This window comes from Rutilus rutilus, assembly GCF_951802725.1.
Source record: "Rutilus rutilus genome assembly, chromosome: 4".
Taxonomy (NCBI): Eukaryota; Metazoa; Chordata; class Actinopteri; order Cypriniformes; family Leuciscidae; genus Rutilus; species Rutilus rutilus.
The window spans coordinates 44964160-44980250 of record NC_140212.1 but is presented as its reverse complement, the minus strand read 5'-3'; the positions used below and the strand labels follow the sequence as shown (position 1 = coordinate 44980250).

The window sequence follows — 16091 nt, the reverse complement described above, 5'->3', positions numbered from 1 at the left end:
AGGTGCCTTTACCATGTACTAACATTTAATACAAGACTATGAATTTACTCAGGGTTCCCGCAGGGTCTTAAAAAGTCTTAAATTCTGAACTTTAAATTTAAGGCCTTAAAACGTCTTAAAAACAGCCAGATTTTCATCCGCGGTCTTAAATTTCATTTAGTCAGGTCTTAAAAAAGATTTTACCCTCGTTCATTTCCAGAAACGCTGGCCGCAGAAAGTTATTACAAAGTAGCAAAAAAGTATCGAAGTCGCTCGCCAAGAGGCAGTTCACATATCGCGTCTTTTTCGCGCTCAAGTTCATTCAAATGTAGGCGCGCGGTAAGCGCGCTTATAATTGAAGCGACGCGCTCGTTTTTTTCCAGGCGCTGCGACGTGAAAAAAGACATGAAGGATGCGGGTGCACCCAAACACTACGGGTGTTTTTCTCTTCTCCGTAAATAAATCTTGTAACAGAGCTACAGCGAGCGTTTTTTGGCGGTGGAAATCCATTAGCCACTAAAACTTTTTTGTCATTGTGGAGAGCGCAGTGCATGGTTGCATATCAACGACAGACGCCACGGGAAAATCGGACCGAATTTTACTATTAATAATAAAAGATAAGCTAAACTGTATTTTAAATGTCAGTAAATAATTTTTTATAAAAATAATGAGTCAAAAAAGATAAATTAAAGTCTGAAATATGTGAGGTTTATCTTTTTATAAAAACCTTTTTTGTCAACTTTATTTGAACTTGTACATGTTAGTATATAACATGTTGCAAGACACTTTTAAAATCTGGCTATTATTTTTAATCGTATTATTTTAATGTTTATGTTAGTGTGTATTGATGCTAATTTTATTTGTTATTTGCTGTTTTTCGACATAAAACTTGGTGAATTGATTTCATTGTGTAGTATTAGTACTTTTTGAACAGGATTCTGTGATAACAGTGGTAATTTTTGGCACTATAATAATTAAATGAAATGTTCATGCCATTTCATCTCTAGTTATGATCAACTATGATCAACTAAAATCAACTAATTATGTGTTTTTTACAGTAGGCCTATAATATGCAAAGTACAATTTTCTATAAAAAATGATATCTGATTCTGTTCTTTTCTCTGACACGCGTTGTTGGGTCTGGAAGGTTACTAATGTGATTGCTTTATCTGTAAATTAAGTTAATGCTTTTTCAATGACTGAATTCATTGAAATAAAATGAATTCTTTGGTTTGAATATTTTTTTGGCAATGCGTCGTGTAGGTCTTAAATTTCAATCTTTATGGTCTTAAAATGTCTTAAAAAGGTCTTAAATTTGACTAATTGAAACCTGCAGGGACCCTGTTACTGTGTGACTACACTTTATTCTGGATGATTCCCACATTTACTGCTAATGAGTTATGGGTTTGGTTAAGGGTTAGGATTATTGGGGTCAGAGTTAGCTTTTGGGTTACAGTTAAGGCTAAAGTTAACTGTAACTACAAATGTTAATTAAATGCATTTACTTTAAATGTAATTGCACTATGGATGCTGTTGAATGCTTGATTCTGATTGGCTGACAAACTTTATAAGGTGTGCAATTATTTTCTAGGAAATGCACAGCTAAAGTAGTTCCAGGCAGGTCTATACACACACACACACACACACGCACGCACGCACGCACGCACGCACGCACACACACACACACACACACACACAGTACAGACAAACACAAACAGCTGTGCCCCACAACTTTATCAAAAATAGTTTTGCAACAGAAAAGCTAGATGACATTTCTCTGAATTCATAAAAACATCCATCATGTCTAAATCGTTTAAGACCTCTATAATGAAGAAATGATGGTTGTACCTTCTAACTGTTTCTCTAGTGTCTCCGTCGCTAAGGTTTTTTGTGGCTCTGTAAGGAAAGAGAAAATGAGTAAATTTATACAAAGGAAAGAGACAATAGATACCAATTGCACTGAAGAATAAAGTGACAAGAACCTAAAGCATTGAACAGATTGTTCACATGCACAGAAATATTTGCAGATACACACACATGCTGTAGAAACATTTTTATTTTTTTATTTTTCACCAAACAAGTCAGTGCAACATTTGCACAGCAGATATATTACAGTTTTTCTCAATTGTTTACACGCAAATACTGGTACTTGAGACACAATGACCACAACATGTAACTCATGCACCAAGCCCCTGAACCAATTCTGCTAAACTGCAAGCACAATTCCTGCTTTACACTGAAATTACAGTTCTAAAACACACTTTTTTCAAAACACTACACACAATTCTTTGCATTTGGCACAATTTTCATGCAGAAAATCTCTGGGGGGGGGGGGGTTGTAGGACGAGGACGAGGAAGGCCAAGGACCGTAATCTCTGATGAGATCCGAGCCACTTTGGTTGATCCACCAGCGCCTATTTATTCTCACCTCTTGCGTCTTGTGTTTGTCAGATCGTGCAGTGTCTGTACCTCCTCGTGTCTCCATGCTTCCAGTCTGTTCTTCGTGTGGGAGGTTTCACCGTCGTTGGTTCCTGTTGTTCATCTGAGTTCCAGTCTTCATGTCAGCTTCATCACTCCGGGATTTACTTCACTCTTCTGACGACCGAGTTGCTTTATTGCAAACCTGCGCTACCAATCTGACTGTTACAAGTATTTCATCCATTGAGTCTGGTGACTGATTTCGTTTCAATAAACCAGTTTTTCTTGCTATTGCCTCTTCTGTTCTCTTTGCCGTGACAATTGTGTGTTTTTTGATTTGTGTGTAGAGTTCTGAGAATATGAGGCATGCTTTCAGAAAATGTGTGTAAACAATCGAGAAAAACTGTAATACAGTTCCCTTTCAAGGGAACTCGAGCTGCGTCGAGACGCAGTGGGAACGCCCTGCGTGATTGCGTCGTGAAGCACGTGTATAATCAGTCCAATGGAAAGACGAGACGTCATAGGCGGGTGACATCATCGACCAGGAAACTATAAAGCACCCCTGGAAACAGACCGCGACAGCTTCTGTGCCTTCAGCAAGCGATCTGTGTATTTTGTCCTTGTCATATTTATTATTGTCTGTTAAAGTTGCTATATATATATATATATATATATATATATATATATATATATATTATGGCAAAAGAGAGCAAGCAAGCGTTGTGTTGTTCCCTGCCCACGTTATATCACGGGTGGGGACACACACTTCAGCTTTGTGTTGCTTGTTTGGGAGTGGAACATGCCAACATCCTCCCCTCCCCTCCCCAATTTTTATTATGTGAATTGTATTATATACTATAGTACCATTTCCTGCAGTGTTTAAGCTGTAGTTGAAGATCACTGAGCCAGTGATGTTGTTTCCAGTGAGTACAGGAGCATTAACAGTTGCTCCTGTTTCAGCTTTCACATCAACAATGCTGCTCATCTGGCCTAGAATAGAGATAGAGATATTAATTACATTGCTTAAATCACAACTTTAACATTTCTGATATTTATTTTTCTTTTATCACTATTACCTTCTTTTAGTTTTTTGTTTTCCAGCTCATCTAGTGTGTCATCATCATGCTGTTCAACAGATGCCATTGTCCTTTACTGACTTACAGCTGTTGGACAAGAACACAAATGTCTATAATGAATCGTATGTTATCAGACACTTTCCAAAAAAAAAAAAAAAAAGAGCAGAGTATAAGTAGGGTTGCCACCTTCAATACAGAAAAATAAGGGATGCCTGCCGTGGGACGGGACATAATAGTAGTTATGTAAAGTTGTTAATGATGCTGTTGTATTATGTTATTACCTATTGAGGAATGAGGAAGTTGTAGCATTTGGTCTCACAAAAGAGGGAATATGTCCAGCAGATGGCGTTTGTAGGCTTGTTCAGATGCTGTGCCTAAAGAAAAGGAGAAGTCCATTAAAAAGTGAGTTCATGGAAGAAACCTGTGTCAGTGTCCCTCTGTTCCCAGTTTAAGTTTAATCTGAGAGAACACTACAGTTTTGAAATGGAAATAATGTGTAGAATTAATGTATGAATATATTCTTACTGAAATAATGGTTTCTGATATTTCTATTTAGTTTATTACAGCAAAACATTATTCTTCCCTGTAACATTCCCCTCCCAGTCTAGAAGTCAGGAGGGGAGGTAACAAAGGATAAGAAAATATGATAATAAAAATTAATGTAGAGAGGTAAAAAAAAAAGAAAAGAAAAAGTGGAGAACACACTTCAGCCTCAGTCTCAGAGTGAAAACAACACCAATTTAAGAAAAAGGAAAAGATTATTAATTTCCTTCTTATACCAAAAAGCTTTGCAAAAATACAGGAATAAATCTTCGGCCTAAAATAATAAACAGAATAGAAGCTAACTAAGGTTTAGAGGAGCTACCTACCCTTCACAAAAACAAAGATGAAAATCAACAACACAAACTTCCCTGAGCTTCCTCTCGAACCAAAAACAGGAGAAAATCTACATACAAAATAAAAAGGCACTCTCCCTCTACATTTCCCAGATAAGTATAAACTAGCAAGCAGAATTAATAAGTGATACAATACCTTTTAATTGCCAATAGAAAATGAGGCCAAATCCCTGATTTCGCAATGTCTTTTAGTAACGCACAGGTAAAAAGTCAATACTAGAATGATACAATACCCTTTAATGACCCTCACAAGGATAAACTGGTAAGCAAACTAAGGAACAGTTGCTGGTGCACAGCAGATAAGTATAGGTCCCTCTCTACAAATAGTTAATAACTGGTGAGTTTGAAACCACTGCAGAAAAATGATCCTCTTCAGAACCAGTTAAACCAGGACCATTTCAGGAGAACAAATGAAACCTGTTTTTCACCATTCATTAGAGTCAGCCAGTCTTCAAAACACACACACACACACACACACACACACACACACACACACACAGGCATGTTCACAGCTGGAGGGGTATCCAGAAAGCAGGTTTATTGTATGTCTCAGAGAAGGCATTTCAGGGTTAGTTATTTCAGATAAACTTCAGAGGTTTTCAGCACAAGTGTGGAAGCACAGATTATGTGTCAATTCATAATAAATCATTATTATTCAGCCCTTCTTTTCCAATTCCACAGATCTACTTTCAAAATTGAAAATAAAAAATACTGTCACGGTTCGCGGGTTTGCTTGCTCATTTTGTGTGTACTGCGCTGATCTGATTGCCTATCAGCGCCAGCTGCACTGACGAGCGATCAGATCAGTCACAGGTGTGTCTCGTTTATTAGTCCTATTCACCTTATTTTCGAACGCGGAAGTAAATATGGGTCCAGTTTCCGGTTTTTGTGCGGCACTTCCGTTTCCTCGCTTCTCTGGGCTAACTAACGATATCGATTGCGAAGGATTATGCAGAGTTGACAGAAAAATATATGCCTTAGCAGATGAATACAACAAAGAACTAAAGCCCCGCCTCACCCAGGTCGGGTACTGGACCTGGTTGAAAACACTCATGCATCTAGCTGGCAGATTGCCAAAACTTCGCCGGCGCCTTCAGCACCGCCCTAAACACGGTCGAACCAACGCTGGACTAAGTTAATATATCTATGGAGGTAGGCTATTTTGTCATGTCAAATGTATTAATAATGTCATCAGAATGCAACCAAAGCACATGATAGCAATAAGTAGATCATAGATGGCTATAAATAATTATAAATCATACAAAATAAATGCCATGATGATCATGCCATGATGACTAGATTTTATACAGGGGTTACTATAATGATTTTGTTTCTCCTTGGAGTTTTTATTCAGACTTCGTAGCCCAGCCACTTTTCTGGTATCGGGTGGTCTTCTGTAGGTCTTGTGTTCACGAAATGAAAAGAACAAACATACGGTCGTTTCTTCAAATGGGCTGCGTGGCGTGTCCGTTATTTCGGTTCCCATGTTAACCGGTTATTTAGAGCTTGCACACTGCCTGCGTGACGCGCGCGCGTCTCAGGGAAAATGCGTGCATGCTAGAAATAGAATCGATGCCTATTTTTCACGCGACACGCAAGCGTTTCGGAAGCGTTTCCAGGCAAAATAGAATAGGAAAATATGTTTGTATGTCATTTTGATATGAATACATATTAATGACATTTTGATGTTTGAATTTAGGTTTTGACATAAATGCAGATATAGCCTAAATGTAAAAAAATATATATTATCGATTTTCAAATATTGCACCTGTCAATACAGAACGAAATATTCTGTAGCCTATTTTGCCGTCAATACTGCCGACGTTGTCTTTGCTGCTATATATTTATGTTTAACATTAAGTGCCTTCCACAACTCTCTCCCCATATGTCGAATATATCACCAATGAGGCTTATCATGTCACCTAGCAGCAGCAACGCCTCGTCAGAGACGTTTCTGGTGTGCAAAGACATAGAAAACACCACGCAACAGAAACGCCACGCAGCCAGTGTGTCGCCGGTCGTATAGGGCGCCTGATTATTAAAATGTCAATAATTCGATGATTAAAACACTCCTGCTCCAAGTAAATCTTTCTTTTGTGCCAGTTATTATGACAACCTCTAACTGCACAAACAATCCCGGTCTTCCTCGAAGCCATAACGATGAGTTTGTTGTTACGAACAACGCTCGCCAGTGACCGGAAGTGCCTGACCGGAAGTCTCGCACAAAATACCGTCAACTGGCTGCGTCCGTATTTCCGTTAAAAATAAGGTGAATATGTAGGGCTGTGTTAGTCATGTTCAGTGTCAGATCGTTTGGTTTGCTGGTTCCTGTTCTGATCTCTGTCCTGTGCAGTTCTGGTCCTGCTCTCGGATTGCACAGATCTCCTGCTTTTGTTTCTGCCTGAGCTGTGGTCTGCCAGTGTTTGAGGATTATCATGGCGCATCACATTTCTCATCTGCCTTGCTTGGATTCTACTCTGCAGTTCTCGTGTCTCCTAGGACCTGCTTGGTGCCCGTTATTTGCCAGCTATTCTGTTTGTTCTATTGACTGTTTACAATAAACTTTATAACGACTCGCTACTGGATCCGTTGTATGCTTCCTGACAAATACATTTATGGGCACTTTATTTTGCAATTGGAGTTTTTGGAGTTATTTATATTTCTATAGTTTGTTGTCTTCAGCATTTGAGAGTATTAATTTAGTAGAGTAGAAATGCTGCTGGTTTCACTGAATGACTCTGTTAAAGAGTTCATCATTTAGACCAGGGTTCCTCAAATCCGGTCCTGGAGTTTAGTTCCAACCTTAATCAAACACACCTGACCCAGCTCAAAGAGTTCAGAGCACATGATAAGAAATACTGTTTGAGAAATCACAGACTCACTTATAATACACAGATGCTACGCCACTGCATCTAAACTCTGATCTACTTTGTTATTCAGTCATTTCATTAATGAAAACTATGACGAAAAATGCTCGTTGACGATCTTTTTTCCCTGACTAAGACAAGATGATGAGAGATGACACCAACATCATTAAACGATAACTGTGACTATATCTGTTCGATAGTAAGGCTGGAAAAGGTGGACTGTATTAGTGGATGGTTTAGATCTAATGGTGCGTTCAAGTCCTCCTGGGAAGTTCGTACGTACGAGGTGGGAAGTCGTGCTTATAACGGCATGTGCGTTCAAGTCACTTTCGTCGGAGCAAAATGGCGGAGTACTTTCTCTTAATTAATTACCCAAAAATACAGTATGGTTCTTAAACTCTTGTTCTAGAAAATGAAGAACAAAGAAATGTGCATCAGGTGTACAGTACTTTGTATTTTTATGTTTTTAATTAATTTATGAAGCCACTGCCAACACATCGTTACATGTTGCATTGTTATATTATCATATTCTGTGTTGGCGATTAGCTAACTGAGCTGTTAATAGAAAAGCCTGACAATATCACAGCTAAATACCGTATTGTGTATTCCGCCATGTTAATCACTGACACGCCCCCAACTCGTAAAGATCGGAGCTTAGAGAAAATCCCGAGCTCCCCACTGGTATTTACGACATTGTGGTGGCGTTCAAGTGCGTTCAACTCGTAAATACGATCTATACGAGATGACTTGAACGCACCATTACTTTCCTCAATGGGGTGTCGGTCAGAACCAGAGCCGGACAGTAACAGAGTACATTTACTTGAGTACAGTACTTAATTACAATTTTGAGGGATCTGTACTTTACTCGAGTATCATTTTCGGGGAGTACTCATGACTTTACTCAAGTACATTTGAGAGGCAAATATTGTACTCTTTACTCCGCTACATTTCTGTCCATAACCGTGAGTACCCGTTACTTCTTCTAAAAAAAAAAAAAATTGTTGGATGCAGGATGTTTCACAATGGTAAGCTGTTTATTTAGTAGTTGTCATACTTTTACGTTTGGCTGTTACCTTGAATTGGTTAAATTGTAATGTTAAATGTTACAAACTGTTATAAAAGCTTGTGGTATATGGTTTTGTCCGTCTGTCGAATTAACGATGGTGTTGTTGAATTTTTTAAATAAGTGCATTGTTTATTCCTACCTTAGTTACACGTGAGCACGAGTTTTGATTAGTAATATATGTTTTATAGGTGTACATGTGGATTATAATTTTCGGGAACCGAGTTAAACATAAATTGTAACCATTGATCTCTAAGTACAGCGTCCCTGGGAAGGCCAAACAGAGGTGATTTGACTCCGGGATGAAAATAACAGCGTCTCGACGACATGGCGACAAACACACTCTACAAACGCAACTCTTCCTCTTCTCCGTGGGAGCGCAACAAGACCACGCCCCCTTTTTTGTGTATTCCTGTGGGCGGAGGTTAGTCAAAAAACTGTTCTAGTGACGTCATTAAAGAAGGAAGTAGAGGGATGTAGTCCAAACCGGCCGTTCGCTGTAGGCTTTGAAAGGGGACTTCTGTTAAATAAAATATCTCGCTTGGCATTGAACTTTGAGCTTTATAATTTTACAGGTATTATTTATGCTCTAACAGCAACATTACACACTAACTAAAGTTTGAAAAATGGGATCACGAAGAACAGGACCTTTAAATCATTATTTATTTATTAGGAAAAAGTTTTTTGAGCTTCAATAAGTGGTCATATAAATAAATTATTCCGTTTTTTAACATTAACACCGTCTACGGTAGCGATTAAAGTAGAGAAAATCACCTTTTGAAAGTAGCTTTGCACTTATATAATAAGGATTGGATCGATTATATTGTTACGCCACCAGGCGGCGACAAATGACTGTTAAAAAAAATATTTGTCATTGAATCGTTCATTCAGGAGATTCGTTCAAAAATGCTGATTCATCCATGAAACAAGTGAAGTATTTGAGTGAGTAATTGAATCATTCATTCAAACCAAGTTTTTTTTTTTTTTATAATTCAGATTAATTAAACATTTTAAATAGACTTCAGCAATTAACATAAATTATGTTATTTTGTTTAGTTGTTTGTTCAGAATCGTGATCTCTATTTTATTCTCAGTTTATCCAGAATCGTGTATCTCTAATACACAGCTTGTGTGTGTATGATTTAAAGTCATGTATAGAAGGAAAGGCCCGAAGTGCCTCAAGCATGTAATTGTAATGAAAACGTAATTCCTGATATCAGAAATAGACATTGTTACTAGAAAAAGTACACTCTTAATATCAAGAATTCACATTTTAAATAGTACAAATTTAATTATTCATATAAAAAATGCATCCTGTGAATGAATAAATATGGCTTGTCGTAGCATGGCACTGTGTTTTAAATGATAAAAGCAATACTTGATGGTTATTATTTACTGAGGGATGTGCATCCATATTGACCAGTATGTCCAGACAATCAACATTTTAAATGCAATATAGCCTATAAATCAATAGTCAGTGTCAATACATTGCTTTCTATCTTGCTTTATTGCAGAGTTGCAACTAAATTGAATTGGAGACTAGATAACCATTGTCTTGTTTTAAAAGTATGTGCGCCTATAATGAGGAATGCCATCACACCCATATTGAACTGGTGAACTGGTATATTGAACTGGTCCCCACAGAAGTGTTGCTGGAAAGTGAAAATAGTTGTATTTCACTTTTTTTTGTCAGGCACAAAGTCTCAGAACAGCCCCGGAAGTGTCTGGCATTAGCAAACAAGACACAGACAGACCAAAAGATGCCCAGCGGGGTTAGACAGACAGACTAGAGAGACAGACAGACAGACTAGAGTAAGAGCTTCTAAATAACTTGTTAGAGTAAAGGCATATAGTTTACCGTGGTTTACCCTGTCAGACGCTCTGAAGGATACATGTCCTGTTTAACACGTTCGATTCAGTGTGTCGGCGTCCTCGTGAAGGCTAACAGGATGCATAGCATATAGTGATTTGGGTGGTCAATTTAGTGGTTAGGGTTAGAGCTAAACCCTTCAGTAAGATCCCCATCCCTCAGAGCCGATCAGCCCTATACACACACTACACAAGTCACTCAAGGCCCCGCCTCCCCCTCATGTCAAAGTGCGTCAATCAAAGTTTACAACATCGATGAGAACATTCAGCGGAACTATCCTTCTGGTCACGAAAAGAGCGAGTCTCATGTTTAGGAAAATTGGATTCTGCACTCTGAGTTCTCCACTATTTTTCAGATACGCTCGTAATATATCAAACTACTGTATATCGATATAAACATTGCCTTGTCCTATATTTTTTATAAAAATATATTTGAATAGATTGTACTCGATTCACAGCCCAGCCCTATGAGCAACACTGAAATACTGAATGGGACAGAAGGGCAAATTATCATCCATAATTAAAATAAAACATTCTCAGCTCAACATTAACTTTGATTTGGGTTAAATTTACAATAATTTCTGGAACAGTGTATCAATTTTTCACAACCAACTTAAAATTGTCACCAGTCTCTGCTTGAATGTGCAATCCTTCAGTTTTCTCCAGGTCATGCGGTGTGTTGCATGGCTTGAGTAAAATATCGTGAACATCTGGTAGTTCAGATGTCATGTTGGTTCTCAGGAGCTGTTCAATATTAAGGAGCCTAATATTCTTTCTTTTTTAAAGGGGTAAAGAGATGTAGAGATGATCAATATTGCCTGAGCTAACACAAACTCTGGTGTTTTAGGTCCACCAGGGGCCTGTACCATGAAGGTAGCTGAACAAACTCGGGGTTACAGGATTGGTTTTGAGTTGACAAATCCAAACCGATGCGATCAGGCTTTATTGGTACCATGATGCAGCTCATCAACTTTCTCTGTCAACTCAGGCTTTGATCTTTAAGCTATGATTACTCCACGCGCGCGTGCACATAAAAGAGTGACGTCGACACTGAACAGCCAATCGCGGGTAGTAGAGCGAGAGCGTTATATTTTTCCACGGAGGAGCAAGAGATAATTATTCAGAATTACGATGAATTTAAATATGTATTTCAAGCTCGAAACAATACGGTCTCTGCCAAAGCAAGAGAAGACTGTTGGAGAAAGATTGCTGATTGTTAATGTGCAAGTTAAACAAATATGTTCTATATTTATGTAAAATTATGTAGGCCTTTATGTATGTGTAGCCTATATGTTTACTATACCCTATAGCCTATTTGTATAATATATACAAAATGTACATGTATGTACTAAGAAAGATTAATATTCCTTGATTTTTAAATGCAACCCCAACTCCAAATGTTCTTGGCAGCAGATAAAGACAAAATATAAAAATAATAATTCAAAGTGGTGAGTATTTACCACAACCTTTTATTACTTCTGTGAACATTTGATCACAAACACTTGTTTGCAGCAAACAGAAATAAAGAGTTAAATTTAGAAAAACAGAATACACTGGCGGAGGAGTTGGCTCTGAGTAGGCAATAAGGGGCGGCCGATTATGGATGGGATTACAGGTGCTGTACAGTCTGACCCTGGTGCTGGCTCCTCTAAGTAAGTAACACTGGGTACGTGTGCAATACATTACTACTTTTAAGTTGTAAATATGGCTGACTGTATGTTCTGCAGTAGAGGGAAATACAGTGTCCCTGTTGAAGCCAGCACACACACACACACAGTCTCCCACACAGAGGTCAGTATGCAGCAGACAGAACACCAAACATTACCTGCTTTACAACAGTTATGCTTTACATTGGCCTATTTTTATTTATTAGGGTGGAGGAAATGAAGACACTCTGGTGGTGTGTTCTCAGACAGTTGCTGATGTGAATGCACTGGGCTTTTTATTATGGCAAACATTTGAATGTGTGGCATAAAAAAGGGACTGGCCCTTACACATCTCTTTTATTGTAGGATTTTTCACAACCTGCCCCAGAAACTGAGGCCTCTACCTCAATGGGTTTCAGAAGAAATGTGTAAGGATTTAAAACCCTGGACATAAATTACAGTCAGTCCTGTGTTTGTAGGAAGTCAAGGAACTTTTTGTGATTTGATGAGCCTCCAGAAAACTTGTAATGATCATGTTTGTGGTGGAATTATGTTTCAGGTGGAAACAGACTCAGTCAGGGCCCTGTACAAAAGGAGTCTTGAACTAGACTGCACACTAAAGGAGACTTGAACTAGACTGCACACTAAAGGAGACTTGAAGACTGTTCACTAGGAGCTGACTGTGAGCTGAGAAAAAAATAAAATGGAGATCAAACAGCTGAATAAAACTGATCTCAGTATGTGAACTTATTTAACCAAGTAACACTTTAGTATTAATATTTATTAATGAAACTTTCTCTTGCTCTCTTTCTCCCTCTCATCCCACAAAACCAATAAAACAGTTTGAGACCTATCTGCAGTTTCATTGTGCTTTTATTAAGTGTAATATTGTATGGTGATTGCATCTACATCTGCACCAGCAGGGTGGTCAAGTGTGATCGGGTCAGTTTCATCGGGGAGAAGCTGGTTTTGTGGTGGTTCTCGCTCCTTTCTACTGGTGGCTATAATGTGCAGAATGGCACATGCAGCCACTATCTGTGATGCCCGCTCTGGTGACTCTTAAGCACCGAACACAGTTGAAACGTGCCTTTAGGATGCCAAAGGTCATCTCGATCTTCACTCTGGTTTAACTGAGGGCCACATTGAAGCGGTGCTGTGGCCCTGTCTGAGGTCAGGGGGTTATTGTGTAGGTTTTTCTATCTTAGTTCAAATTAACGGTTTTGTACTGTACCAAATTTAACTTGCTTTCCTCAAAGCGCTGACACAACACAGACTCATGGAAAATTTGTGAGACAAGCACTGGAGCCAGGCCATTTAGCATCCAAACTTGTGATCATACGTTCATGACCACAAGTCATCAGCAGATGAAATGTTTAGTAGATCATTGTTATATCTGTTAATGTTACTAATTTAAAGATTCATCTCACAGACAATAATCATCTCACAAATTCACATCTCTACCTGAAGTGATAGGATTTCCTATTAACATCTGCCTCATGTTCTCTTGTGGAGCAGTGGAGACTGGAGCAATAGACTATAGGGAATCCTATCATAAGATTAACAGAATAATAATAAATATTTAAAATAATTCTTAACATGTATTATATTGTATAGTACATTTGTGAAATGTGCATTTAAAAAAAAAAAAAAAAAAGTGTTCATGTGATGTCACCCTATCAATATATCTTACCGGCAATTTTATAAAAGCCCTCTTTTATGGACATAGTCGATAAATGTCCGGGGAACAATATTAATGAAACTATTCATGTACTCCTGCAGAGCAAGGACCACCTTGCGAATGGTTCGACAAACCGTGTTTTCCCCCAGCTTCTGTGCATCACCCACCGTGCAAGTATGTACCACTTGCAAAAAAAAACATAAACGCAATACCATTTGCGGTACAGTAAGTGCATGAATTCGACGTGTTAAATTATTTATGTGCGGCTCAAGAAGTTCGCAAAATAAGACATTCCTTCCGTGGAAAAGCTGTATCTTTCATACAAGTAACTATCAGGAAAGGCAAGGGGATTTTGTCAGGCTAAAAACTCTTTCTTTACAAATTGCTCGTCTAACAATTTGCGCTGAGATGTCCACCGGATTTGGAAGAAAAGGTGAAGTCATTGCAACAAACACTTGGAATAAGTTACGTCACCTATATGTTTCTTTGCTCTCAGCTGATTGGTCAAACTTCAGTCTGAGATCTCGAATCCAGATCATAACCTGCCCCGAAGCAGGTTAGCCGTGCAGCGTAAGATACCATGGCGACGAACACCGATTAAAGCCGAGCTACTTTCATAGTACCTAAAACCCAGGGTTGGCGGAAACTAAGCTGAAACACAGCCGGCTAGCCACCTAATCCGGCTTCATGGTACAGGCCCCTGTTGTCCCCCTAATAAATATTATGGTAAGTGCATTATGAAAGACGATCAATGAAAGTTATTTAGATGCAAATTAAGGCTATGTCTGGTTAAACAGTTATTGTGTGATTTCGTTTATTGTGCTTTGTCAACTTGAAGCATGAATTTGAGAAAGAAAATCATTTTTGGAAGAAAATGCACCACATACTTTTGTCAATGATATAGGCCTAAGTTCTAACATTAGCTAAAAGCTTTCAGTTCACCCTGCATAATTGTAGTTGAAAAGTCAAATTAAGCTTGATTAATGATATACTGTGACTGATCAAATAAACTACAGCACCGGGAATATAACTCCCATGTGTTTTGCAGCATTTAAAATTTTAGTCATAGTGTTAAGGCCCTTTCACACTGGACGCGATTTTGACTCACGAATAATTCGCGCGATGGTTTTATTTTTTGATCAGCTGTTTGTGTGATGAGTGCTTTCACACCGAACGCGAATGTGCTGCGGCGAAAAAACGACTTTTATTTTTTTCCTTTCGATGTCGATTTTTTTTTTCTTTTGCGGCGACAGAAAAGGCTTCAGCCAAACGCATACTACAAGGACAATGATTGTGTGGCGTAACATTGCCAACCAACTTGGTCATCACGACTGTGAGTATGTTGTGTGATAGTTTTAGTTGTTGTATAGTCCTGTGCTGTGTAGGCTAGCAGGCTAAACTACATTTGGGATAGAAAGCTAATCATCAAAGATAGAGATTGAGACCGTGTTTACGCGGCTCATGTGATGGGTTTTGACGCGAACTATTCGCACACGAACTATTCGCTTTTTCGTTACGCATCCGGTGTGAAAGGGCCTTTATGTGAAAAAACACACATAAGAAATTATTGCTGACAGCACTTTTATTTTCAGAGACAGTTTTTTCTTTCACACAAAAACACAACAGTGAGTGTCTTTCAATGCTTTTAAACACTTGTTTCCTTGTTCTTTGTCATATCACAAATTATGTGTATGAACACCGGTAAGCTTTAGCTGCTAGCCTCGATAGAGACGTAGATAGTAGTCGTATCTCCTTCATTGTGTATTTTTATATTTTGAATATATCCCTCCACTGCATACTGTAAACCCTTTTGCCTCAATCTGGAGGATATCGCGGAGGTATTGCTCCAAAAATGGCCACTGACACGCACGGGTATACCTCTTCCCGTCATGGCAATCTGTCGCGCTGGTCGTGTTTGACCATTTGTTTGTCGGACGTAGCAACAGTAACTAAGGGGGGCGGGGCTCGGCGAAAGGTCAATTGACTGAACGGTTTGCATTGATTTAAACACTTTAAATGCGTAAAAACACAAACCTTTCGGCAGCGAATCACAACAGATGCAGGAGAGCGGCGCAGCCTGATGACATCACACACCCAGACCAAAATAAAAGTCCTGTTTACATGATGATGTTTTTCTTTTGCATCCCAGAAAATATTAATAACTGGCAATGAAAGAGTGAGATTCTGTCTAATAGGCAAAACTGTAATGTTTGGGTGCAGAAACCATTTATACCAGATAATACAGTATTAATATGCAAATAGCTACAAATGTTGTTAACAAGTTAAATATACATGTTAAAATAGAGTATGAATTAATAAAGAAAAGTTTATTTTATGTGTCATTGTGGGATTGGCAATATGACCAAAATCATACTTCAAGATTAGACATCTTATCAATAACAGCAGGTCTGTAATTCAGTTCTGTTCAGGAGGAGGTTTATTTAGAGTAAACTGGATTATATTACAATAACTGATCAAGTGTTTACAGTATGTACAGTTTCTATAGAGAATCATGAGATCCTTCATTCACACAGGAATTGATCAACAAACTGTGATATTGATTCATTCTCTTGAATATGTCTTATTTCCACAGCAATAG

The 16091-nt window shown here is 38.4% G+C and overlaps 2 protein-coding genes across 2 annotated transcripts in view; both read right to left on the bottom strand.

Moving 5' to 3' along the window:
- LOC311289091 (protein NLRC3-like) overlaps window positions 1-16091 on the bottom strand; it is a gene marked incomplete at its 3' end in the record, with an annotated part of 105655 nt that overhangs the window by 30180 nt on the left and 59384 nt on the right. The window contains exons 2-4 of the mRNA XM_084406849.1: window positions 3474-3560; window positions 3262-3387; window positions 1828-1875 (exon numbers count right to left, since the gene is read on the bottom strand). Of these exons, the coding sequence (XP_084262975.1) occupies window positions 1828-1875; window positions 3262-3387; window positions 3474-3540 (241 nt within the window). The 5' untranslated portion in view covers window positions 3541-3560. The remainder of the gene's footprint in view (window positions 1-1827; window positions 1876-3261; window positions 3388-3473; window positions 3561-16091) is intronic.
- The window catches only part of LOC311289537 (protein NLRC3-like), a 35301-nt gene continuing 34914 nt past the window's right edge, over window positions 15705-16091 (bottom strand). The window contains exon 8 of the mRNA XM_084407615.1: window positions 15705-16091. This exon is cut by the window's right edge and continues 1086 nt beyond it. The gene's annotated coding sequence lies outside the window, so the exon portion shown is untranslated.